General features: G+C 43.5%; 1 protein-coding gene and 1 pseudogene across 1 annotated transcript in view; one reads left to right on the top strand and one right to left on the bottom strand.

The window, feature by feature from the left end:
• The window catches only part of TRIO (trio Rho guanine nucleotide exchange factor), a 409,289-nt gene that overhangs the window by 221,655 nt on the left and 160,452 nt on the right, over positions 1 to 27,182 (bottom strand). The window contains 5 exon segments of the mRNA XM_037798879.1: positions 3,461 to 3,652; positions 5,842 to 5,964; positions 7,497 to 8,009; positions 10,445 to 10,637; positions 22,390 to 22,504. Of these exon segments, the coding sequence (XP_037654807.1) occupies positions 3,461 to 3,652; positions 5,842 to 5,964; positions 7,497 to 8,009; positions 10,445 to 10,637; positions 22,390 to 22,504 (1,136 nt within the window).
• Positions 15,738 to 16,387, top strand: LOC119506510 (annotated as a pseudogene).

The following is a 27,182-nucleotide window of genomic DNA, read 5'->3' as shown; positions in this document are numbered from 1 at the left end:
TGTATACAAACACTACGGTTGTTTTATTTTTGGCTTTTATCAAATTATAGAGGCCCTTAAAGTGACAGATAAAATGAGGTGACCAGAATTATGGTTCACCCTGAAGGCAAACCTCTATCAGCACTCTCAGAACTTTCTGAAATGATGGAAAAGTGTGCAACGTGCCAATCAGGAGCCACTAGCCACACAAGGTGAACCGAGTATCCGAAATGTAGACAGCATGACTAAGGATGTGAATTTTTAACTTAATTTTATTTTTAAAATTACTTTATTAACAAACTTTATTTAAGTAAATTCCAAATGTGGCTACCGTCCACCACATTGGACAGGGAAGCTCTAGATGGTCTTTTTTTCTTCAAGAGCAAAAATTAGACATCTGAAGGAGTAGTAAAATCAAGTCACTTTAATTCTTTGTTTTATAAAAATGTAATTCCATTAGTATTTGCAAGGCTTCTTAATATGAATGGACTGCCCAGTGGGTATACTGCATGACCAAGAAGTGAAGCCAGGTAATGTTTGTTCCTGTTTGGGAGCCCTAAATGATGTCTACTGGTAAAATCACTAACACAAGGCTCATGACTCCATACTTACAAACTGAAATTCTGATTCCAAACCTTCGCTGGGGATGAGGACATGAGAAATAATATAATGGCTGAGACATCCCTGGAAGGCATAACATTTACAAAATACCATTCACATCTAATTTTAACCTCAAGATCTTTGTCTATAAAATCATAAACACATATCAACCCAAGGACTCCACGGAGATGGAGCCAAGTGGCCAGGCAACTCAATGCAGCCATCTCCCGAGCTGGGAGCTATAACCCACATGGTAAGTTAAGACCATTAACCACAGCAGGTAACATATTTGGGCCCTATGCCCCCTAATCAGATTCAAATTCTTAATGAAAACTCTGAAAGTGGTTCAAAGAGGTGGCTATGATGGAAACTTTTAACTTGTGACAGCCAAGTTCCTGATCCTTTCCCTACCGAGCTTATGAAAATGGCTTACACACAAATGAAAGGTAAAGCATTAAAATGACTCCTCTCTTGGAAAGATGGAGAAACTACAGTGGATGTGATCTTTTTCCATGTATCAGAATTTCAAGGAACTGTTTTGTTCGGGAACGGAAGACGCGAAGGGGAGAAGAAACAGCCCGTTTTTCCTTGAGAGTGAGGAACCACTTCCTGAAGACATGCTAACGTCCATCTGCACATTTCGATTGCCTGCTTCAAACAAGGTCTTCTTCACTAGGTTACTCTGTCCCTACACTTCTATTTGGTTTCTTCTCTGCCACCTGCTATGCACTGAGACCTCAAGCACTGTCACAGGTAAGGCAGGACCCCATGAAATTCTGTTCAAGAATGCATTCCTATAGCTTAGTTTCCTTCAACTCTACAAATCACAGCCATTCATTTTATCCAACTAAAAACATTCCAGTTCTTTCCTCTCTGCTTCATGACTGAAATGTGGGGAGAAAAATGTCCCGTGGCATCCACGTTTCTAGATTATTTTCAGGCAGGTCAAAGAGGTAATTCATCTCCTGGGTTTATTTACAATTCTGAATCCCACCATGCTCATGAAAGAAATTCCTCCTGTGTGTTGTTATGCTTCAGACTGACACTCAAGCAGTGTATCCTGCTCTAATTTAGTCACACCATCTTAAAGTACCTTTCTGGGCACCCACTACTAATTCCCACACACCTGCTTCCCTGGGGTTGCTGCATTCCATATTCCATCAGCATTAGAGGTGGCCCATATGCATGGACACTCGCTCCTCTTTGTTGTCAAGAAAACAAAAGCACACTGTTACTCTGTACGACAGCATCACGAGTGGCCAAAGTGAGGAGGACATGGCTGTTTTAGGATGAAGGTTCCTGGTACTTTAAAAAATTGTTTGTGGGTGTGTGTTTTTATCATAAAGTTCATTAAATAATGCATAAGATTAGTGAGCAGAAAAACTCTTAGTATTGAAATCTGAAAGTCCTTACAGGTTTTACATGATGCTGCCATTAAGATGTTCCCCTCCATACACATATTCCACTCAGCTTTTCTTGCTTCGCACTTTAAAGGTTTCTAGAGCTGAGATCATTACTAACTGGTGCCTTGTGCAACTTTCTGACTGCCTTGCTGGAATCTCAGGCAAGCTGGGGCCTCTGTCTTACCTTTACTGACTTCACTCCTCAAGAGAGACTGTTTCCAGATTAGAGAGATACTATTGTTTTCTTGGAAGCACTAGTGCAAATGCCTACAAATGAAGTTTTTTCCCAAAAAAAAAAAAATTATCTTTGAGAAATCTGTATCAATATTTTGCAACCAATTTTCGACCAATTTGCCTTTTCCCCACATGTCCTTCTGGTGGCTACAAATTCCTGTGCTCTTTGTCCACGGCTTGAAGGGGTGGGTCACTGCCCAGCACACCTGCCACTAATCAAGTCTGAGCCACAAGCAAGCCACTTTCCCTTTGCTACTGTCGGAGTGTGCCTGCTCACGCATCTGCCCGAGGAGAGGACTGTGGGCATGTGGGGATGTTAAGGGCATTCATTACACGTCACCTCCGAAACAAGGCAGTGTGAAAAGCATGTCAGCAACTAAAGCCAATGTGAAGTCAGAATCCAAAAAAATACTGTAATAACCATGAAAGGTACTGTGAACTGCCAACCTGAAAGCCATTTTCTCACCCAGCCCCTGCCCAACACCGTGGAGGCTAAAAAGCTCGTGGACGTGCACCCCAGCCCTGTCAGCAGGAACTGAGGGGTGTGCTGGTGGTGCCTTCTGGAAAGGATGTTTCCCTGATAAAGGCTGAGGCGCGGGCACCCACGCCCATGCCTGCCTGTGCCGGCCCCGCTGTTAGGACTCGTGCTGGAGGCTTGAGATCATGAGGGGAGGCCGACCACACCGAGAAAAGTGGACCTGGCCCCGATGCTGCAGGACAGCAGGGTGGACCCTAGAACCACCCGCATCTTGTAAGTTCTTGTCGTGTGAGAAATGAGAGACGTCAACCCTGGCGTCTAAACCACTTACAGTCAGATATTCTGTTACCAGCTGCCAAAGCATCCTAACTGGGGTGGTAAAGACAGCAGGAGGAGGAGGAGGAGATGGGGGAGGAGGAGGAGATGGAGGAGGAAGAGGAGATGGAGGAGGAGGAGGAGGAGAAAAAGCACAGCCAGCTACATGTGTGAGGACTTACCACACACCAGGCACCGAGCAGCACCTAGAGAAACTATCACATTTCCGTGACAAAACAAGTCAGTCCTTTTATTCTCACTTTACAAATGAGAACACTAAGGGACAGAGAGGTTAAAGGACTTGCCTAAGGTTGCAAAGCAAGGAGTAGGAGAGCTGGGTTATACACTCACAGCTGAGTGCCCTCTGAGTTCACGTTCTTCAGCACAGGAAGACGCCCCCAAGGATGCAGCCACGAATGCCATGATTACTGGAGGGAGACGTGCTGGTTACCTTTTCCGCCTTCTGGTGGAAGACGGAGGACATGTCCAGCAAGGTGCTGCGCTCATCCAGGGCCGCGGCAAACGCCTTCCACTCCTGCTCCAGCTGGCTGGCGATCTGCTTGATCTGCTGGGAGGCGTAGTGGCCGGACTCCACCAGGCGGGTGGCCACAGACATGATGCGGTTTATGTTCACATACACGTTCTGCAAAGGGCAGAAAGAGAGGGCTCGTGGGGGGCAGGCAGGAGGTTCCTTCCAAGAAATCTGGGGAGTGCTTCTGAAACGCAGCCTACGACATTAGAAGGTGATCATGTTTCTAGCAGCAGAATTACCTGGTATCTAACACTATGCCTATTTGCCATCCAGATTTCCATAAACCCTAAGCATTGGTTTCAATTTCTATTTTTAAAACTGTGATGGTACAAATCAACCTGCTGAAAGGCACAAAGCAATCAAATGCATGTGTGGGTGCACACAGATAGATCACTCACTTGTTCACTTCAGATACAGAAAAAAGTCCAGATGGCAAGCCTGCTGATGAGCAGTCACCCAGAACTGAAGGAACCCAACATCAGTTTTTAACTAGAACCCAGAAGCTAAAAAATATGTACATGGCAACCCAAGGCAAGTAGTGGGAAAACAATCTCCCCTTTCTACATAAACCCAAGTCACTATTTTTTGTCAATAGACAATCTTCTGGAAGTAGAGCCATTTTTTTTTCCTAGGAATATAAATTGAAGTAGACACCCAATAATGTAGTTTTCAAATGTTAAGTAAAGCTTTTCCACTCTGTTGAAACTCCTGTCTTCAAGGCTGTCAGTTTACTGGAAACATAACGATAGGAGGCTTAAATTGAGAAAACACGAAGACACCTCTCCTGGCAAACTGAGTTCTCCATGTGGCCTCTCTCCTCCCACCTTCCATTCTGCTCTTTAAGGCTCAGCATCACATCAAAGGTGGAGGGGCCAGGGCATATTGACAAATAGCAGAGTCACCATCAAAAAACGGCATGTCTTCCTCAATGAGAGAATTCAATCAGTTGGATTTAATCCCATCAGCTGAAGACTTTTAAGGGAGAGAGAGAGAGGTCCTTCACTTCTTGGGCTAGCCAGCGTCCCCTGAGGAGTTCACTGAACACCTTCATTGGAGTTGCCAGTTTGCTGACTGCCCTAAGGAATTTTGATTCGTGCATCCCCACAGTTGCGTAAGACACTTTTATAAAATATTGTATTTACTGTATTTACAGATATGTCTTGTTGGTTCTGTTTCCCTAGAGAACACTAACTAATACACGAGGCTTGATGATTTAAACCAATTTGACACCAGAAACTCTCTTATCTCAAACTCTAGAACAGATATCAAACTTTTTGACAGCATTTATTACAAAATTTATATTGCTAAATGTGATCTTCCAAAACTACCTAAATTCTAGCACTTAGTTGGCCAAACTTTAATTACATGGCATCTTATTGAAGAAATTTAAACAAAGACCCCGTCTTCAAATCGCTTTAATGCTCTGTGTGATTATTTAGTAATAGGGCCTTTAAGTGGTTAATTCTCTCTTAAGGCTGACTCAGAGTCTATACAGAAGCTCCTTGTCCCTGAAGAGGAAATTTCTAGAAGCTTAACTATATGAAGAAGCAGCCACATACACTGTAGAACCACATAAAGTTTTATTTTAGTCACATTAACTTTGTAGTTATAAAGTTTTTATAAACTACATTTAATTTTTATAAATTGCAATAAAGTGCCTTTCAAAATTTATTTATTTATTTATTTTTAACGTCGTCCTAGAGTAAGCCCCATCTATCCGGTCTGTGGGACTATGGAGGAGTCACGACAGGCCAAAGGCATCAAATGCATCCAATTCAGAGAGAGCCAGGGTATTCCAGGCAAGGCTGGACCCCGGGCCCCAGAATTTCGCTTCACCTTGGAAAGAAATCTCATGCTTCAGGAGAAGTGGATATGTCGTGGTAAGCAGCAGGCTGGCTTGTTTCTACATCGTGAAACCGACAGCAGGTCTGTTCAGGAGATTCACGCTGCCCAGAGATGCTCCACCAGAGCCACTCCAGGCTCCCAGCAGGCAGAGTGCAGGGGCCGACCTCAAAACCATCCACGTGAACTAGCCAAGTCACTGGTTCAAGTTTCGCTGCTTTCTCTGTTTATTTTCCATTTCACTTGTTTAAAACTTAAAACAAGATTGTCACACACTGCCAATGCTGGAGAACATTCCACCCTGGGAGATCAGTGGCTATGATTAGAACAGCCACTCTGAAGCCCACCCCTGCCCCCTCGCCTCCCCTGAGAGTGCTGGGGTACAATCAGCTGAATTACTTCCCGTTTGCTAAATGACTTCCACATACCAGGATACACCCGTTCTGATAATGTCTTACCATACAATTCATAGCAAAGTGATTGTGCTGGGTCTGGAGCTCCATGGCGTGAGGATGGCTGGTCCCAATCTCGGTGTAGCTGTTCAGAAACAGACCCTTGTTGTGTGTGATCCAGTCAAACATCTGCCAGGATGAAAAACAACCTGGAATCACTCCAGAAAGAGGAACCAGCACAGGCTATGAATGGGCCCCCCACCAAGAAAGGGCACTTCTCTCTCCTGACAACCTCCCAGACATTTGAGAAGTCTTTGCTTCTGAGAGCAAGTCAGCAGTTCTGAACCTGCAGGATCTACAAGAAAATCTTAGCTGACAATGTTCCTTTTATAGATGAGGAGTTAAGAAGCAGAAAGGTAAACAGAGATATTTAAACCCCCCAGGCTAATTAAAAACTCTTTTCTCTTACTCTCAACCCAGCCTCCTTGCTATACTGAACTGCTTAACTTGCCACATTTAATCTTCAATTAAAGATCCTTACGATAAAATTTAGAGACTCATAGGTCTCTGGATGGGTTCTGATTACCCACAGGTTACTGACATCAATACCAGTGACTTCAATATTATACTATTTTGTGCCAAAAATACACAGAAATCTATGCAAATGAGAAAAATTACCACAAAAAGTAAGAAGGTCTTGGAAAACAATTTAATGACATCTCTCTTAAGACTCAATAGAGATGCTACTTTAAAAAGAATATCTTACTTAAGATGTCCCCGAAGAAAACCTTTAAGGAAACAGAAATGACTATCAATTTGCGTTGCTACCATGACCTGAACCAGGATCCCAGAGACACTGGCCTGTTTTTCTAATAATTGGAAGGAAAACTTTCTAGTGTCTTTAACAATACACTGCTTAAAACAAAAGCACACTGATAGATTTCTTAGAAGTCTGCCAAATAATTGTACTGGATCTTCATCTTTCAAAAGGTCCTTTTATATCAAAGATTCCTAATGTGGTTTTTACTTTTCTCTACAAAATATTCTCCTGTCCATGAAAAAATAAAATTGATGAACTTGAAGTAATAGTGATTAATTCATCCCTGCACATGCCTTACAACATATTTCAATAAATAAGCATCTTTTCACATTGCTAAGATTTAAGTTAGCCAGCAATTGATGAGAATTCACTTTCACCAGTTAGTCTTAAGCACAATAATAAAACAAGAATCCATAAGTAATTATTGTCTGTATTACTCAGAAACTATTATTTTCAGCTCATTACTCACCTTTTATTTTAAAAACATACTCAACAATAGATCTGAATGGTGTTTCATCATTGGCTTTGTATGAGTAGAAGAGAAGTTATTAGCAAAATACATAATTACTGCTTTCAATAACATAATCCTATAAATTTTTCACTGTTAATTGAAAACGTCATTCTCTTCTTCCAGGCATCCTAAACCTAAACCAGTAACAGCAGTTAATAATTTAAAATTTCTAAAACAGCACTGTATGGCTCAATGAATAAAACTGGCAAGCGGATTTAAATGACATCCTGAACTGCCCCTTGCTGGTCTGTAAGTGTGCAGGCTGACCATCCTACAGCCTCTTAACACTTTCATGGCACCTCACCAAACCAGCCTGGGCTGCCCAGACCCAGAGCCCCAGGAAGCTCCCCTCAGCCTCTCCGTTCAGCACGCATCGCGCCCCTCTTTTACCTTCTCAGCGTCCTGTTCGAACAGCCTCAGCTGAAAGCACTGGTCCAGCTTCAGCTTCCTCACGTGCCACATCTGATGCAGATGCTGCCGTGTGGAGTGCAGCCTGTCCAGCATGCTGGACACCTTGGGCAAGAGGGTCTGCAGGTCAGCGTTGCCTGACCCCGAGTTCTTTTTAGGGAAGCTATCACTGCTCTGGATCCTCTGGAGCAGCTTCTGTCCCTCTAAGTCCAAGTCCTCTATGGGGGCCTTAATCACCTTCTTCTTCAGCTGGGAATGTTCCTCAATCATATTTCGAGCCCCATCTAAATCCTGGGGCAACTCCTTCTTAGCCAGGATGTCCTGAAGCTCCTCCAGCCGAGAGAGCATGTGGGTGGCACTGCTGATGTAGTCTTCAAAAGCGACTCGGATCTCAATCCACTCCTCATGGTTGTATTCCAGGCAGCCGTCGAATTCAGGAGTTAACTGGGAAGGATCAACTACTTTGGTAAGGCCTTCGAGAGAGACCATATTTGTCTTAAGAGGAAAAAAAAATCATGTATGAGAAGTTGAACCAAATTTATATGGTTGCATCTTAATGTAATTTGAAATGCTTCCAAGTTTTCAAACTCAAAGCAAGTAGTCATCTATTTATAGAAAACCTGACACACCTTGTTCAGGCCCCATAAAAATGTAGATGAAAGAAGCATTATCGGTACAGTCAATGGAAGATAAATCCATTGGCATAACATATACCTGTTAGCTGGAACACCTAAAATTATAGAATCATATGCATTTCATGGAAGCTAAAGAAATTAGATTTCTTTCCAAGAATGTGGAAATTAACCCACTCTCTCAAGCACATTTAACAAGGAAATGTGTTAAACTGCAACTACAGAGCAGGCGATTCAGAAATTTCACTTTCATCAATTACTCCACCATCTCACTCAGACAGAAATCTCCAGAAGCTCCCAACCTGCTAGTGTCTTGCTGACAGGCTTCAAAAACCCTTTAAGTGCCACCTCCCTGGGAGGACAGTCATTCGCCTGCTGCTCCAGCCCACCTCCCTCACCGTGATCTTGGCCTGCTCCCACTTCATAGCAACAGCTGACAGGGAATGATGCCCTTTTAAAACTTCAGAAAATATACAAGGGTTAGCAAGGAAGCTGACATGGATCTTGCCTCAAAGCTGAAGACAGAGGGAATGCTTCATTCATTTTAATAATCTGCTGTGATTCTTAGTACAAGTGTTTTACATGAATACTCCGTACCGGTTCCAGTCAACACTGCCTTAGTCGATTACAATCTGAGCAAGAAACCGAAACCTCGCCCCATCTAGATGAAAAGGAGAGTTAATCTTAATCCCTCCCTCGAGGAAAGGGGTCAGTAAATGCAAACGCAAAGGGAAAGGGAAAAGATCTGTGGCCTGGAACACAGCCCACAGGAAGGTGAGACAGCGAAAGGCAGGCTTCACCCCTCCCATCACCCGTGTTGGTTGGCGTAAGACACAGCAAAAGGCCACACAGCCAGAAAGAGGGGCCCGCCTAAAGCAGCACTTTGTCTACCTGTTACTGCAGGTTGACTCCTGTCTCCTGTTTGCACAGGTATTTAATAACAACCACAGAGGCAAATGCTCAAAGAAAGAAGCTAGCAATGTGGAGACGACAAATTAAATAGAAAAACTGACATTTTGGGGTAACTTTAAAAGCCCACAGGGAAAGGTCCAAGTTAGACTAGTAAAATTTTTCATGAATTGTATTACCAAACCATTAATTTTCCTTAAAAAGAAAAGTGAAAAAAGTATATAATTAAGTACAACACACTTTAATTCTGCTTTAAGAAAATAACTAAGACCCAATAAGTGGGCCTCCAAAATCACTTCTTATTGTGTATGAAAATAAACACCTCCTGATTTCATCTTACCCCTCTAAATATCTTCAGTGAAGTTTCAAGATAAAATGAAATTTAGATTTCAGACTAGAAAATCAGTACTATGAAAAGAGATTTAAAATTGCAAGTAATACAAATGGGAAAAGATCTTGAAAAGTGTAAAATGTAACACAAAGCTTACTTTAATATTGTTCAATGTTTTTAATATTGTAATTGCTGTTTACCTTAAAATACGTGAATATACTCCTTGACACCTAATGGTTACAAGGGCAAAGGTGTAAAAGAAGCAATCTATTTGACCTCAGATTATTGTATTGATTATAAAACATTCAAATTCTTTTACAGAACAGGGAATTAATCAAATTTCAAGCTGGCCAGAATACTTTCTACCCATAATCATTTCATAAATTCACTGCATCACAAGCTTTTGTCAGACATTGTAGCTAAGAAGATGACGTGATGCTGAAAACAAAAGTAAGTTAGTGTGTTGAGGTTTTCTTATACTACTGTCTGAAAGACAGTGGCCATAAACACTGCATAGCTTTAAGAGGAATATTTCCATTTCCATAAACAAGAGACCTAACAAGTGACATAGTGGACTGGCCTCTGCATTATCAGTGCCAGGATGAAAACCCAGGCTCCTCCATATTTATCCTTCAGGAAATCTGAAACCTCGGCCTTTCTCCTAACAGTCCCCATGTCCCCAAGGCTAAGACAACAATAACGCTCACCTGAAGCCACATAAAGGCATTTGTGCTGAAGGGTTAGGTGGCTTGATCAAGTGATGGAAAAAGCCACAGACTTCTTTTCTTGGCAAATGCTGCACTCCTCAGCATCCCCCCCAAAAAACAAAAGAATTAACCTTAAAGCCCCCTTGAGTAAAATAATCCAATCGGATAACAATAACAAATGTAACATTATTAGACACAACAGCTAATTTTAGATATCATATGCGCATAAGCTGTGCGGTTCCTGTTAAGGCACGGCTTTAAAAATCTACTATCAGCCCAAAGTGAGAAAATGTCAGCTTTTAATCAATCACACTATAGGCTTAGTCGAGCTGCCTACCCTGGGGAAGTTACCTCAAATTCAAACTTGGAACTGCCGAAATTCGTCCTCTGCTTCTGCCAGAAGTTGTCCGGCTTGATGATGAGGGCCACGTGGATGCAGCAGGGGAAGGACTCCTGCAGGATCTTCAGCAGCGGCTTGATGGAGTCCCACTTGGAGCCACGCATGTCCACGATCACCGTGAAGCCACGCTTGCACACCTCCTCACTGGGGAGAGAAAGAACAAGCTGGAAACATGCACCTCTCCTCTGAGTCCACTGGGGGAGGCGGACGCTGCCCGATGTCAGGGGGAGTCTCTGCCGCCCCACTCTCGACTGAGGGGAACGCTGCAATTACTTGCTGGAAAGAGGCTGCAGCTTACCCATGCACTCCTCTCACCCTCCCCTTGCACCATAGAAGATCAGAAACTGACTACACATGCATCAAGGAACATGGGTGTTTTGAAACAGGTCTCAACTTCAAAAACCTTCAAAACTTTCATTTAACATTTCTGGTTTTGTGCTCTGTCTACTCATCTACTCATCAGGAAAAAACAATGGCCATGCTTACCATTTTGCTGGTCTTTTGTATATGCACTCATCACACGCTCAACAAGTACTCCAGGCAAAGACCTTGGTGAGCCCTAAAGGGGTGCCAGCCTCTGGGAGTGCCCCGGTCCCCACGGAGTAGCTGAGCCTTGCTGGGCGAGTCGTGGGGTGGGGGTGGGGGCGGAAAATGACCCTGACCCGTGAGGCTGGCAGTGGTGAAAGCTTTGTGATGCCCCGTTACGTTGTCTTTAACTTATTCCCGGCCCTTAAGTTACCTGGGTGGTTCTCAAAAAGTGTGGTCCACTAATCCCCTGGGGGAACCTCAGCACCCTTGTGGGGATCTGCAAGGTAAAGCTATTTTCATAATAATACTGAGACTTTATCTGCCTCTGTCACAAGGGCCACTGCTGGAACCTAAGCACAAATCTAGTCAGTGCTAGGAATTAGCACATTCTTCACGTTCTGGCAGTTATTAAAAAAGAAAAAAATGCCTTTGATAAGGCAATAATAATAATTAACTTGATTAACTCTCGACCCCTAGGCAGATGTCTTTCTAATGATCTGTGTGATGAAACAGGAGGACACATAAAGCACTTCTGCAGTGAAGAATCAACAAGGACTGCAATGTCCTTAAACACCAGCGGGAAGCAGTCATAACCCCAGGGTCACACGTGGAGGTGCCACCCTCACGTGCACACACGGGCCTCGCCAACAGCCCGGCTAGTGTGGAAACACACCTCCGACCTCATGAGTCCCCAAGAGAACTTCAGATTTCCACCCAACTTGAAAGTGCTGGGACCACAGGGAAGAGAATGGGCATCCTTCTGCCTCAGGGAGTCACCCTGAGAAATCGTCAAAATTAAAAACTCAAAAAACGAATTGCTAAGTCATGTTAAAAAGCACCCCAAAATTTAAAGTCAAAACTAAAGCCAGCTTCATGCTTCCTTTTGTTCGGGTTCACTCCCTTCCATTCTCTCTCTTACACACACACATGCACACACACCCATTCTCTCCCTTACTGTGGCTCGCACCACCACAGTACGTGACATTCCAAGTTTCACATAACTATGCTGGAACAAGAGGGCTTGTCCCAAAACTATTCTAAAGACATCCGTGGTGAAAGAGCTGCCTGGTGGCTGCTCACAGCACGGGAAGATGGGGTTAAAAGCTAGGAAAACACAGCCCAGAACAAGACCCCAGAACTGAGAACGGCTCAGGTGTCCTGCTCAGTCCCCACTGCCTCCTCCGTCTGGGTACACGTCAGCCAGTCACGGCGCTCACACTCCTCTGCTAGCCCTCCTTCCCACCCCACGCAGGTCGGGGCCACAATCTAGGCAACATCACCACAGACACCCCAGTGTGCGCTCTGCCCTCCTTCACAAAACTCTGAGGCCAAAGGGGCAACCAGAAATGTCTCCTAAAACCCCAGGTCACCGAAATAAAGCTCGCTGACTTCCTCAGGCTTTAGAGGGGTTCGCCACTCTGCACAATTCCGTTCGGTAGAGCTTTCGGGGCTGTGCACCCTCAGCGGGCGTTGATGTGGTGCTGCCACCCCGGGCACTCTGCAGGGAAGGTCTGGGCCCTGCAGGGCAGCATTCCACTCGAGATCCACACACCCAAGACACGAGGTGGGAACCCCGGGCAATGCACTGAGCTTGTTGTGTCGCTGCTGCTCGGTGCAACGCACTGTAAGCACCAGCCCTCACCATTTCACAGAAAATGCTCCTGCAGCGTTGCCTTTCTCCTAACACACACTTACACAGTGCATGCTTAAACGACAGAGCCCTGCCACCTGAAGGAGCTTAAAAGGAATCCCAAATAATTTCAGGCTTAAGGACAGGAACCTGTTGGAGAACAATAGAATGGAAAGGTGCCCTGAGCTTGCAGTTTGCAGAGGGGTTAACTATTCACAGGGTTCTGACTGTTACCATCCAGTGACTTCCCAGGTAATGAGAACAGTGCAAGAACTGGGCCCGGAGTGCCTGTCCTTCCCACACAACTGTGATCAAGTTAAACGCCGGTTCTTGTTAAGAGAGCAGTGAGGTGCAGACATCCCCAAACCCGGCTTCTATTTATGAGCAGCTCAGAACACACCCGCAGGCATCTGCTCTCGGCAAATGTGGCCTATTTGCCAGCTCTGTAGCCATTTTGGCTAACAGCCTTGTTCTACTTATGACATAAAGAAAATAGACAAAACAGAAGTCCTCTATCCATATAGTCCTCTCAAATAAGAGAAATTCCACTTTCTTTAGTTCTGGATGAAGAAAGTACCTTTTTGTATGAATGCTCATGAATGAATCAGTTATAAATCTTCACATTATTTCATTAGTGACAAAGGAGAGTCAGCATGGTTTATTCATCTTGCCACTATAAATCATTCTAAAGAAGGCAAACACCCTAGTGCATAATTAGTATGAAGTATACTGCAAGCATTGAGGGCAATACAGAAACATCCAGAGATGCACTAACTCTTTTCATCACTGAATGGAAGGCTGGATTCCAATTACACCACAAGTTCTGCTGCTGCTTGTTTCTCCTACACACATTTAATGGAAAGTTCCACCACAAAGGAAAATAGTGAGCATGAAAGCTGGCAATTATTATAATATCTCTGGGCAACCACCGCATGCCGGGCATTCTGCTCGGCAGGTACATAAATAAATGTAGTGAGTACTCATCATGATCCCAGGAAGACAGGTTATTATCTACATTCATAGCCCAGACAACCGATGAAAGTAATCAAGTAGCTCCTCCCAGGCCACAGTCTCCCGGTTCTGATGGCCAGGCTTTCCCCGAAGACCCAATTTTGCACATGTGGGAATGGGTAGCTGTGCTGGTTTGGATACACTATGTCCCCCAAAAGCCATATCCTTTAATGGCAATCTTGTGGGGGCAGATTTATTAATCTTTTTGATTAGGGTATGACCCCTTGATTGACTGTTTCCATGGAGATTTGACCATACCCATTCAAGGTGGGTCTTGCTTGGTTTACTGGAGTCCTTCAAAACAAGAGAGCTCCAGGCCCAGAGACTTTGCAGCCGAGAGAGACTTTTGGAGAGATGCTTGGGATCTGACTGCTTTGGAGATGCTAGCCCAGAGTTTGTTCCAGAGAAGGTGAGAGAGGAAAAAATGCCCCAAGAGCTGCAGCTGAGAGAGCCATTTTGGAGACGGCAGTTGAAAGCAGACTTTTGCAAGCCCAGAGTTTGCCTGGGATAAACTAAGAGAATACCCCCCAGATGCCTGGAGAGAAATGTCCTGAGAGAAAGCCATTTTGAAACCAGAACCCCAGAGCAGATGCCAGCCACGTGCCTTCCCAGCTGACAGAGGTTTTCCGGACGCCACTGGCCATTCTTCAGTGAAGGTACCTGTTCCAGTTTGCTAATGCTGCCATTATACAAAACACCAGAAATGGATAGGCTTTTATAAAGGGGGTTAATTTGGTTATAAAGTTACAGTCCAAAGGCCTTAAAAAGGTCCAAATTAAGGCATCAACATGAGTATACCTTCACAGAAGAATGGCTAATAGCATCTGGAACACCTCTGTTAACTGAGATGGCAGGTGGCTGGCATCTTCTTCCTTTGCTCCCAGGTTGTGTTTCAAAATGTTTTTCTCCCAGGATGTTTCTCACTAGGCATCTGGGGGCATTCTCTTAGTTTCTCCCAGGCAAACTCTGGAGGAGCAAAAGTCTACTTTCAATGCCGTCTTCGAAATGTCTCTTGGCTGCAGCCAATATCAGGGGTCTACAACTCCAAGCATGTGCAAGCATCAGTGTCAGCAAGCGTCTGGGCCTGTGTGGCTCTCTTTTGAAGTACTCCAGTGATTAAATCAAGACCCAGGTTGAATGGGCGGGGCTACACCTCCATGGAAATAATCTAATCAACGGTATTACCCACAGTTGGGTGAGTCACATCGCCATGGAAAAATTCCAAAACAATCAACACAGATATGTCTGCCCCCACAAGATTGCATTAAAGAACATGATGTTTTGGGGGACGTAATACATCCAAACCGACACAGTATCCTATTGTTGATGCCTTAGTTTGGACACATTTATGGCCTTAGGACTGTAACTTTGTAACCAAATAAACCTTCTTTATAAAAGCCAATCCACTTCTGGTTATTTTGCATAATGGTAGCATTAGCAAACTGTAACAGCAGCCCAGCCACTGGCGACTGAGGGACAGCAGGAGAGCTACGGGAATAATGGACAGGGAAAAAGACCTCATGAACTCCCAGGACATATATACATGTAGAAACTCCTCATGTTTATACCACTCTAAAACTGTAACACTTGGTAATTAGACTCACAAATTACATGCAAGCAAATCTACAAGTCCAAAAACATGCACACATTAGTTTTCTATTCTGCAGATGATGTTTATTGATCCTATTGTTTGGCTAAAACCAACCAGCGCTCCACCACTAAGCACTCCCTAGAGGCAGTGCTGGCTTTTGCTTTCTCAGTGCCAACAGGACCCCATGTGGGCAAAAAGAGGACTCCTCTGTGCCCGCTTCCCTCTATTTGGACCACTGTGAAATCCTTCTCCAGCATCAGTTGGCAAATGCATCATTTACATGTTAATGCCACATCTCCTGTTTCCTCTCTAACCAAGGATAAGCAGAATGGCATTTCCTGACGCTTGAACTTATAAATACAAAAGCAAATGTAGGGAGAGCAAGGCTGAACGCTGGAGGTCGAGGCAACACCACCAAACCTTGCCCAGAGCCAGACAGATAACCAGCTGGAGCGAGGGTGGCAGTAGCAGCGGCGGAACAGCCATGGTGCAAGGAGCAGTGACCAGAGGGAGTGCCAGGCATGGGGGACACTGGCTGCACAGACCCGGGGACAGCACGAGGGGCACCAGACTCTGACAGCAACTTCACACCACACCTGTTCTTGTTCTCAGCTCAAGAGGTGTTGGAAATCTGCTCTGACCATGCAGTTTGTTCAAGGAGTTTTTGTTGAAAAAATATGATCCTATGATAGATGATTCTTACTGAAAGCAAGCTGAGTAAATGCACAACAGTGTACGCTCGAAATCTTGGGTACTGCAGGAACAGGACAATTTACAGCAGTGAGACATACGTACAGGAACAATGGACAAAGCTTTGCACTGGTTTACTCCATCACAGCACAGTCCCCATTTAATGATTTACAAGATCTGAGAGAACAGATTCTTCGAGTAAAAGACATTGATAATGTCTCAATGATTCTGGTTGGTAATACATGTGACTTGGAGGATGAAAGAGTTGTAGGAAAGGAGAAAGGTCAAAATCTAGCAAGACAATGGAAAAACTGTGCATTCTTAGAACCTTCGGCAAAATCAAAACTAAACGTTAATGAGATCTTTTATGACCTAGCAAGGCAAATTAACAGAACTCCAGAGCCTGAGAGGACCCGCAAAAAGACATCATGTCGGCTGCTTTAATATACTGAAAGCACTGCAGCTCTGAGCCAGTTCTGAAGAACTGTTGTCCAATTCAGCAGTGCCAGCATTCCAACGTTGTCAAACCTGCCAACAGCTTAAAAGGACTTTCCCGTGGCAGGACCCTGTATAAGGCAGATGAAAGCTACCACATCAGTTTGCACATTCTAGTCACATTCCAGTATCACAAGAGAGACTTTTACTCCTCTAATAGTCCTGGAGCCTGCAACTGGCAAAAACAGAGGCTACATCCAGTAATTCTGCTTAAGAGACATTCTTCACCCACCAATGTTGTACAGGTACAAGAACAGTGTATGCAGACCTCAACACGCCCCAGAATCTTTGTATTGGGGAGTACAATAATGTAAATACTTAAAACACCTCTATATTAGCTTAACAAAAGAAAGTTCAAACAGCTCCTATATATAGATAACTCCAGATAACTTTGCTTCTTTGATACTTGTAGCTTATTTTAAGTTTTAAGTAATTCAAGGTCATTATCATTGCATTGTACAAAACAAACGCATTTGATAATGCAGCTATTTAGTTTTTTTAATTTTTGAAAAACCTGTGGCCTTTGACCTTGTCTTTAAATATGATAGTCCTTTCAGTACAATGTCTTCAAGACACTGACTTTAATATCTGTTGGGAGGGAAATGTGTAGACTTTTCGAATTTCTTATTATCTATCCTTTTTTGTTTACAGAGGGGACAATGTCTATACTCGTGCGTACAGTGGGGAGCTACAACAAGGACTGTAATTTTCAAACTTTTTTTAAAGGATTTAACAACTTTGGTACATCGTTTTAAGAAATCTGCAGCTGTAGATTCTCACTGTGAATCCCTTGCTGGCCCATGCATAAGTTCATTTGCAACACCAAATATACAGGTTTGGTATTTTTGCCTGTTGGTGATTGTTCCGCATGTGTAATAGTTCAGTTGAGACATTAAATGGTGGACATGGATGTGGCAGTGAGAAGTAATTTTAATCATGGGTAATTGGTATGAAGGCCCAGGTTGCAGTAACCATTGCTGTTTAACTTGGCAATGCCTTGTTGCTTTGTATGCATTAACATCCGGGTGTCTAACCAACAGGGAGACACAGTATTTAAACTGACCAGCCTAATGTTACAACTACTTTGAGGTAGCCAAATGTAAACAAAAAGCCTTAATTAAAGTGCTGCATGTTGTAGAACTTAGCATCAGTAGTTCAATAAATTTGGATTGCCATTAAGGGCTTGCATTATAATTACTTGTCACTTGAATGTTTGGGCAATGTTTAACAGTGCTAGTAAATAAATATGAGTTTGACTTCTTTTTAAATGTAATAGGTACATTTTACACAGTGTGCTTTCATAATTTAACCTTGGGGCAAGCCAGACTCATTCATCTGTTACAGGAATGATGAGTGAAAGATGTCAGACTTTTCTAATATTCCCTGAATATCCACATAACCACCTTTGAACTTTTCCTTGGCAAAGAATTTTATAAATCAAGCAATATTACTTATGACAAATACCTTCTGGGTAATTTTCAGAAGCTCTTTGGGGTGAAGAAGAAAGGACTAAGAATACCTTGGATGTTACAATGATGGGTTTTTTTTTTTTTAACGTAGGATAAAGTTATACTTAGAATATTATGGTAATAAAAATCTTCGAACAAAAAAACAGGCAAACAAAGGCAATGAAATGAAGTGATTGTTCACTAGTACAAAAGTCATCCTACACACTGAACTATGTATGTGTGAAAGGATTATGATTCTTGGGATTTGTTATAAAATGCTCCAGGAGAAAAAAATTAAAGAAAAACAAGACTGGCAAAATTTGATAAATGTTGAATCTGGGTGACAGGTGTTGGGGGGTTTACGACACCATTCTACTCTTCTATTTGCTCACAATTTTCCAAGACAATTTTTATTAGACTGAGTCATCCAGATGATTCAAAATGTACTTGGATCAATTTTTTGAAATGAGACATGTTGCCAAATATTATATACAATATTCCAATTATATAAATATTGTTGGATCACCTGGATGAATACCAAATTCAACTTTAGTGGTAATACTTTACTTAAGAAAAAAAACAAAAAACACCAAAACATGACAAATATCATTTGGGTGACATGGACTTGTTTTTTACATTATCCTTTGTATTTCTCTGTTTGTTTTCCTGTCATTAGCACAGTGCCTGGCACATAAGAACTCATGTAAGTGGTAGCTATTAATTATATTAGTATTTATAAATGACAGTGAGTAGTAAATAACTTCTAAAACTCTTTCTACCTCTATGATTTTAGCAGCTTAGCAGTCTGTTCTAGTTTGCTAATGCTGCTGGGATGCAAAATACCAGAAATGGATTGGCTTTTATAAAAGGGGTTTATTTGGTTACACAGTCACAATCTTAAGGCCATAAAGTGTCCATTGACGATCGGGTACCTTCACTGGAGGATGGTCAATGGCGTCCGGAAAACCTCTGTTAGCTGAGAAGGCATGTGGCTGGCGTCTGCTCCATAGTTCTGATGTCAAACAGCTTTCTCCCAGGACGTTCCTCTCTAGGCTTCAGCTCCTCGAAAATGTCACTCTTAGTTGCTCTTGGGGTGTTTGTCCTCTCTTAGCTTCTCTGGAGCAAGAGTCTGCTTTCAACAGCTGTCTTCAAACTATCTCTCATCACAGCTACTCTCTCAGCTTCTGCGCATTCTTCAAAGTGTCCTTCTTGGCTGTAGCAAGCCCGCTCCTTCTGTCTGAGCTTATATAGCGCCCCAGTAAACTAATCAAGATCCATGCCGAATGGGTGGGGCCACAACTCCATGGAAATTATCCAATCAGAATTATCACCCACAGTTGGGTGGGGCATATTTCCACAGAAACAACCTAATCCAAACGTTCCAACTTAATCCCCACTAATACGTCTGCCCCACAAGATTGCATCAAAGAATATGGCTTTTTCTAGGGGACATAATACATTCAAACTGACACATTCCACCCCCCGGACCTCAGAAAAACTTATTCTTTCCAAATACAAAATACATTCAACCCATCACAATATCACAAAAACTTAAATCATTTCAGTAACAGAAGGTAAGTACAAGATCCCATCAGAATCAGTTACAGGCACGGTCTGTCCTAATACAATCTTCCCCTCTCGTTCTGAATCTGTAAAACTTAGAACAAGTTATCTGCTTCCAATACAAAGGGGGGACATTCATAGGATAAACATTCCCATTGCCATAGGAGAAACTGAAAGGAAAACAGGGTTTAAGGGACCAAAACAGTTCCTAAAACCTGCAGGGCAAACTCCATTTGATTTCAAAGTCTGAGAGTCATTTACAGAACAACTTATATCCTTGGGACTTAAGAGAGTGGAAGTCTAACCCTTCCTAAGGGCCTTTGTGACAGCCCTTTCCTCTCTAATCACTGGGTTGAGTGCTCCAACATATGCCCACACTGGGGAGACCATCTTCTTGGCCCTCCTCAAACATCAGGGCAGCACCTGGATTCTCTTCCATCTCTGGGACACAACTCAACCCCTTCAGAACAGTGGGGTGGCAGCCAGGCTCTCCCCAGTCCCCTGGGAATGTGCTCCACTCTCTTTGAGGCCTGAAGAGTTAATACCTTTCCTGAACATTGAGGTGGAAGGCCGACCCTCCACCTCTGGGGCAAACTCACCCTTTCCATGTATGTGGGACACTCCGCTCTCCCAGCCTGAGACCTCTTGACTCCAGACCTTAACCTCCATGGCTCTGTCTTTGAAGAAATTTTTCCTTCACTTTGTTCCTTGTCTGTCTCCTCCGGTCCCAACCGGCAGCAGCTCTGTCTGTAAAGAACTCGCAAAAATTCTGCTAGCTTCATATGAAGCACACAGGGATCAAAGCCATCAGACAATAGGACTTTCCACAAATCCTTTCTACTTAACTCCTCAAATCTTGGCTTGTACTGAAATGGCGGCTGGGTTCGATGTTTGGTTACATCCTCACACTGGGCTGTAGCTTCTCGGGTGTCACCCCGTGGAAGCCAAGAGTTTTTCAGGCCATCAATTTCTGGTTTCTTTGAAACCAAGAGTTCATTTCTCACCTTATCTCTGTCCTCTTGCATTTTACTATAAGCTTCAAGTAAAAGCCAGACTACTACTTCTATATTTTGCTTGGAGATCTCATCAGCTAAATATTCCAGGTCATCACTTTCAAATTCTGCCTTCCATCCAATACCAGGACTCGATTTTGCCAAATTCTCTGCCACTTTAAAACAAGGATTGCCTTCCTTCCAGTTTGCAACAACACATTCATCATTTCTGGTCAAGACCTCATCAGAAGTATTTTTAGAGTCCGTATTTCCACAGTCTCTTCAAACTAGTTTAGGGCTTTTCTATGAAGCTCCTCACAATTCTTCCAGAATCTTCCCCTTATCCATTTAAAAAGCCGTTCCAACATGTTTGGTAGTTGCAAACTCAGCAGCACCCCACTTCTCTGGTAACCAAAATAAAGCAAGCACCGGCCTAACTGTTGCTGCGAGGATGTTTGTGGCTGGTTAATAAACCAACAGGCTAGTTTATTAAATCATCAGTCAACTGGCTGAAGCTGTGACTGATGACATCAACGAAGGGCGTATCTTCCACAATCAGAGAATGCAATTAGCTGGATTTAATCCACTTAATCAGTTGAAGACTTTTAAGCAAGAGAGATAGAGGACCTTCACATCTTCCTCAGCTGACCAGCGAAGCATTTCCTGAGGAGTTCGTCGAAGTTGCCAGTTCGTTTCCTGAGGAAATCACTGAACACCTTCATTGGAGTTGCCAGTTTGCTGCCTGCCCCGCAGAATTTGGACTCGTGCATACCCTCAGTTGAGTGAGTCACTTTCATAAATCTTATATTCATAGATATCTGTCATTGATTCTGTTTCCCCTAGAGAACCCTAACTAATTCACACATGAATAATGTGTTTCTGGAGCAGAAACAAAGATTCTAACTCCCTTACGTACACACACAGGCCAATTTCTATTGACTGAGTCATTCTAGGGCATTATGGAAAATGAAGTCTGCCTGGTCTTGGTGGTCATCAGTACACACATCCTAAAATCTCACATGTCTGGAAATGGGGGAGTGGACTTGGATTTTAAGGGAGTTCCCAAAATTGACAGCCTGGCATATTAGCAGGTAAAGATTTTTAATGCCTGTGGTGGTTTGAAACTGTATTTACCCCAGAGAATCATTTTCTTAAAGTTAATCCATTCCTGTGGGTATGAACCCATTGTATGTAGAATCTTTTGATAAGGCTACTTCTTAAGGTGTGACCCACCTCGTTCAGGATGGGTCTTAATCCTCTTACTGGAGTCCTTTGTACACAGAAGGAATTCAGAGAGAAAAGCCACAGAAGCAAGCCGAAAGCACCGAAACCCAGAAGAGAAGGAAGACACCAGCAGATGCTGCCATGTGCCCTTGCCATGTGGCAGAGGAGTCCAGGATGGCTGGCAGCCAGTCTTCAGGAAGAAAACATTGTCTTGAGGATGTCTTGATTTGGATATTCTCACAGCCTCAAATGTAAGCTAATAAATCCTCATTGTTTCAGCAGAATCATTTTATGGCACCTGCCTTCAGCTGCTTAGGAAACTACAACAATGCCCCACAACTTCATGCCACAAAGCAGCAAAATGCCTTTAAGGACTGAAGCTCTGTATGAAGACTTACAGGTATGACCAAAATAGCACTCAAATTTCTGATCATCCAGTGCACTGCGTCGCAGGACCAGAATTGTCAGTGGTGACTCTACTTCCACCTCAAGAGCCACATCCTAAAGCCAAGTAAGTGTCCCAAATCTACCTTCAACAGGCAAAGCTCTTCACCTCAAAACAAGTATAGGATCTTGAGGTCCCTGTACCCAGAATTGTTTTAAACAAGATAGTAAAGGTCACAAAATGGAAATAAGGAGGAAGATCATGGATTTTAATTGCACACTACTTTGTCTGCTTGGAAGGGTGAAGGAAACGACAAACCTCAAGCCACACAGAACTTACCTGGGGATGCAGGCCAGGTACGAGATGAGCCTCCTGAGGTCCTCCTGTCGTATTCTGTCGTGATTGCTGCGGGCTGGGAAGGTTAAGATGGGGCCTCCACGTTTGTCTCTGCCACCTAGAAAACAGACATTTGGACACACTTAGACAAAAACAAGACATGGCAGGACTCTGGACATGCTGCGGGAAGTCCAATGTCATCACTCATTCCCTCAAAAAAAGAAAGGAAGGACTCGGCAGGTGTAAGAGTCCTGGTTCTGTCCGAGATGTGGTGAGGCACTTGGTCTCCTCTCTGGACCTCTGAGGAAAAAGCCAGGGAGTTCTGCGACCCACATGGAAGATTTACAGGTGGCCTCGTCCTTTTCTTTCAATGTGTTTCTTCTTTTCTTCAGTTTTATTTTGGAGTGAAAGAAAGTTTGCGTGTATGTGTGCCTCACTCGCCTCAAGCAACCACCCCACTGGCACCCGCGGCCTCTCTCTCACCTCCCTCTCATTTTCACCCTCATGCCCTCCTCCCTTTCCCTCCCTGACATTCCAAGCTCTCACTTCGCTACCAGCAACACTGGGTTTTAACTCTTAAAAGAAAAAAAAGGGATGCTCCTCAACTTTATACTGATGACTGCTTTTTATAATCTGTGCCCCATGGTATCCTCCAATCTACAGGTCAGTACCTGGCCCCCAAGAGTCAAACATCACCAGTCTCCCAACACCACGCCCCCCACCACACACACAAGCTTGGCATGTAAGAATTTTAAAGCAGAACTAAATTAGTTTAAGGGCTTAAAAAAATTACATGACACACTAGAAGTATATACTCAGACTATTTGCCTATGAGAGGCAGCAATATATTCTCACTAACATACATCCAACCCTAATGAAGTCTGCTTGGGATCACTGAACATGTTTGGTGAAACTGCTGCATTTATTTCATTACTTCTATCAGGGTATTCAGTAAAGAAAGAAAATTCAACCTTCCCAAGTGGATCTTTCATTTAGTTTTACAATTCTGGTCATCTCTCTTCAGCAGTATATAATGAGATCTCAAAATTCAAGTTACAGTATGAAACTCTTATTTTTTTTTCTTTGTACCAAAAATCATCTGCAAAGGTAGCAGAGGTATCTTCCTTATATTTTCCTGTTTTTCACTTTCTTGCTCAGAAGTCAACCCTCTGTACCCCTATCTCCCATGAACTCTAACTCCCATCACTATGAATCTTTGTAAATCACTGGGACATCCTGTAGCAGCTGACAGCCCGAAGGACTGGGGCTCTCAACACACTTGCCCTAGTGGGACAGTACTGACTTCCTCCTGGGAGATGGCATCAAGCTCCGTGCAGAGCAGATCAGTAAATGCTGGCCCACTGATCGACCCAAGGGCTAGTTACATTAGGAAAAAAGGTAAAACCTTTTGTTTTATCCTTTGTCTCAAAACAAATACATACACATTTCAATAGAGTTTATATCTTTTACTGTCTATGAGACAAACCATAGTCATCAGCCTTCTTCTTTTGTTATGATACCTAATCTTTGCCCTCCCCAAGCCAAGACAGGTAACAGTTTCAGTGTTTTCTATTTCCCACCATTTTCCATTCTTTACAAAAACGAGTCTATCACCTTGATCAAGAATAAGTTCACTATGCATATGACAGAAACTTAAGCTTTTAAAAATATCGTATGTATAATTTGGGTAAAACATTTCTTTGTTGGTAAGAGAAGAACACCACCTAACATTTTTCCAGACACCATTGCGAATTTTTAAAATGTTTGTTTAAAATGCCAGTGACCCATTTTAGAGTCTCTTCCCTCTGTCGTCATGGCACCCAGCCATGCAAGCAAGGCATTCTCCGCCGTGGGTAAAAGAAGAATGCAAAATCTGCCAAAGAAAGTTATGTGAGAAGAATTCAGGTACGCACACCTCATGTGGCCACTCTGTTCATTCCGGAAATGAGGACTAAATGCAGCTAAGTGCAGAAGAACTGACCAACTCCACTGTACTCCTTTTCAACTTTCAACTGTAAACATTTCCCTCAAGTTAACAGCACTGACAAGGAGGTCCCTAAGACTTCCTAGCAAGTCACCCCACCAAACAGGCTGTCATTCATGCCCTAAGAAAAGCTTATTCACACCCAAAACTGAATTTTAACATGGGGTGGGGGAGGCACAGATCCCACTCTGTGTATTCTTTCTCCCACAAAACAATTCTGGAGAAATCACTAGGAGAGTTTTACAACTTCGTCAAAAGTCATTTATGAAGTGAAAAATGCACACTCTCTATTTAAATAATTCTAAGAATTTTCTCTCTTTCAAATGCTAACCTCTCTGCAACAGGATGCAGCCTTGAATCAAAGGCATGTCACAGTCAACAGCTCCGTTGACCTCTCCCAGTAAGGTCAAGAAAACATCTCAGAACAGACAAAATGTAGGGCTGACACAAAGGAACTTAACTCTAGAACCTCAAGGTTAAAATCAATTCCACAGGAGGCGGGGCAAGATGGCAGACTGGTGAGCTGTAAGTTTTAGTTACTCCTCCAGGAAAGTAGGTAAAAAGCCAGGAACTGCGTGGACTGGACACCACAGAGCAATCTGACTTTGGGCATACTTCATACAACACTCATGAAAACGTGGAACTGCTGAGATCAGCGAAATCTGTAAGTTTTTGCGGCCAGGGGACCCGCGCCCCTCCCTGCCAGGCTCAGTCCCCTGGGAGGAGGGGCTGTCAGCTCCGGGAAGGAGAAGGGAGAAGTGCAGTGGCTGCTCTTATCGGAAACTCATTCTACTGATTCAAACTCCAACCATAGATAGACTGAGACCAGACACCAGAGACTCTGAGAGCAGCCAGCCCAGCAGAGAGGAGACAGGCATAGAAAAAAAACAACACGAAAAACTCCAAAATAAAAGCGGAAGATTTTTGGAGTTCTGGTGAACATAGAAGGGGGAAGGGCAGAGCTCAAGCCCGAGCTCAGGCCCTGAGGCGCATATGCAAATCCCGAAGAAAAGCTGATCTCTCTGCCCTGTGGACCTTTCCTTAATGACCCTGGTTGCTTCGTCTATTAGCATTTCAATAACCCATTAGATCTCTGAGGAGGGCCGTTTTTTTTTTTTTTTTTTTTTTTAAATCCTTTTTTCTTTTTCTAAAACAATTACTCTAAGAAGCCCAATACAGAAAGCTTCAAAGAATTGCAATTTCGGCACGTCAAGTCAAGAGCAGAACTAAGAGAGCTCTGAGACAAAAGGCAATAATCCAGTGGCTGAGAAAATTCAATAAACAACACAACTTCCCAAGAAAAGGGGGGTGTCCGCTCACAGCCACCATCCTGGTGGACAGGAAACACTCCTGCCCATCGCCAGCCCCATAGCCCAGAGCTGCCCCAGACAACCCAGTGTGACGGAAGTGCTTCAAATAACAGGCACACACCACAAAACTGGGCGTGGACATTAGCCTTCCCTGCAACCTCAGCTGAATGTCCCAGAGCTGGGAAGGTGGAGCAGTGTGAATTAACAAAGCCCCATTCAGCCATCATTTGAGCAGACTGGGAGCCTCCCTACACAGCCCAGCAGCCCAGAACTGCCCTGGGGGGACGGCACTCACCTGTGACATAGCACAGTCATCCCTCAACAGAGGACCCGGGGTGCACAGCCTGGAAGAGGGGCCCACTTGCAAGTCTCAGGAGCCATACGCCAATACCAAAGACTTGTGGGTCAGTGGCAGAGACAAACTGTGGCAGGACTGAACTGAAGGATTAGACTATTGCAGCACCTTTAAAACTCTAGGATCATCAGGGAGATTTGATTGTTAGGGCCACCCCCCCTCTCCGACTGCCCAGAAACACGCCCCACATACAGGGCAGGCAACACCAACTACACACGCAAGCTTGGTACACCAATTGGGCCCCACAAGACTCACACCCCCACTCACCAAAAAGGCTAAGCAGGGGAGAACTGGCTTGTGGAGAACAGGTGGCTCGTGGACGCCACCTGCTGGTTAGTTAGAGAAAGTGTACTCCACGAAGCTGTAGATCTGATAAATTAGAGATAAGGACTTCAGTAGGTCTACAAGCCCTAAAAGAACCCTATCAAGTTCAGCAAATGCCACGAGGCCAAAAACAACAGAAAATTATAAAGCATATGAAAAAACCAGACGATATGGATAACCCAAGCCCAAGCACCCAAATCAAAAGACCAGAAGACACACAGCACCTAGAGCAGCTACTCAAAGAACTAAAGATGAACAATGAGACCATAGTACGGGATATGAAGGAAATCAAGAAGACCCTAGAAGAGCATAAAGAAGACATTGAAGACTAAATAAAAAAATGGATGATCTTATGGAAATTAAAGAAACTGTTGACCAAATTAAAAAGATTCTGGACACTCATAGTACAAGACCAGAGGAAGTTGAACAACGAATCAGTGACCTGGAAGATGACAGAATGGAAAATGAAAGCATAAAAGAAAGAATGGGGAAAAAAATTGAAAACATCGAAATGGACCTCAGGGATACGATAGATAATATGAAACGTCCAAATATAAGACTCATTGGTGTCCCAGAAGGGGAAGAAAAGGGTAAAGGTCTAGGAAGAGTATTGAAAGAAATTGTTGGGGAAAACTTCCCAAATCTTCTAAACAACATAAATACACAAATCATAAATGCTCAGCGAACTCCAAATAGAATAAATCCAAAAAAACCCACTCCGAGACATATACTGATCACACTGTCAAACATAGAAGAGAAGGAGCAAGTTCTGAAAGCAGCAAGAGAAAAGCAATTCACCACATACAAAGGAAACAGCATAAGA

Source organism: Choloepus didactylus, chromosome 11 (assembly GCF_015220235.1).
Source record: "Choloepus didactylus isolate mChoDid1 chromosome 11, mChoDid1.pri, whole genome shotgun sequence".
NCBI classification, from domain to species: Eukaryota; Metazoa; Chordata; class Mammalia; order Pilosa; family Megalonychidae; genus Choloepus; species Choloepus didactylus.
This window is presented reverse-complemented; position numbering and strand designations above follow the sequence as displayed.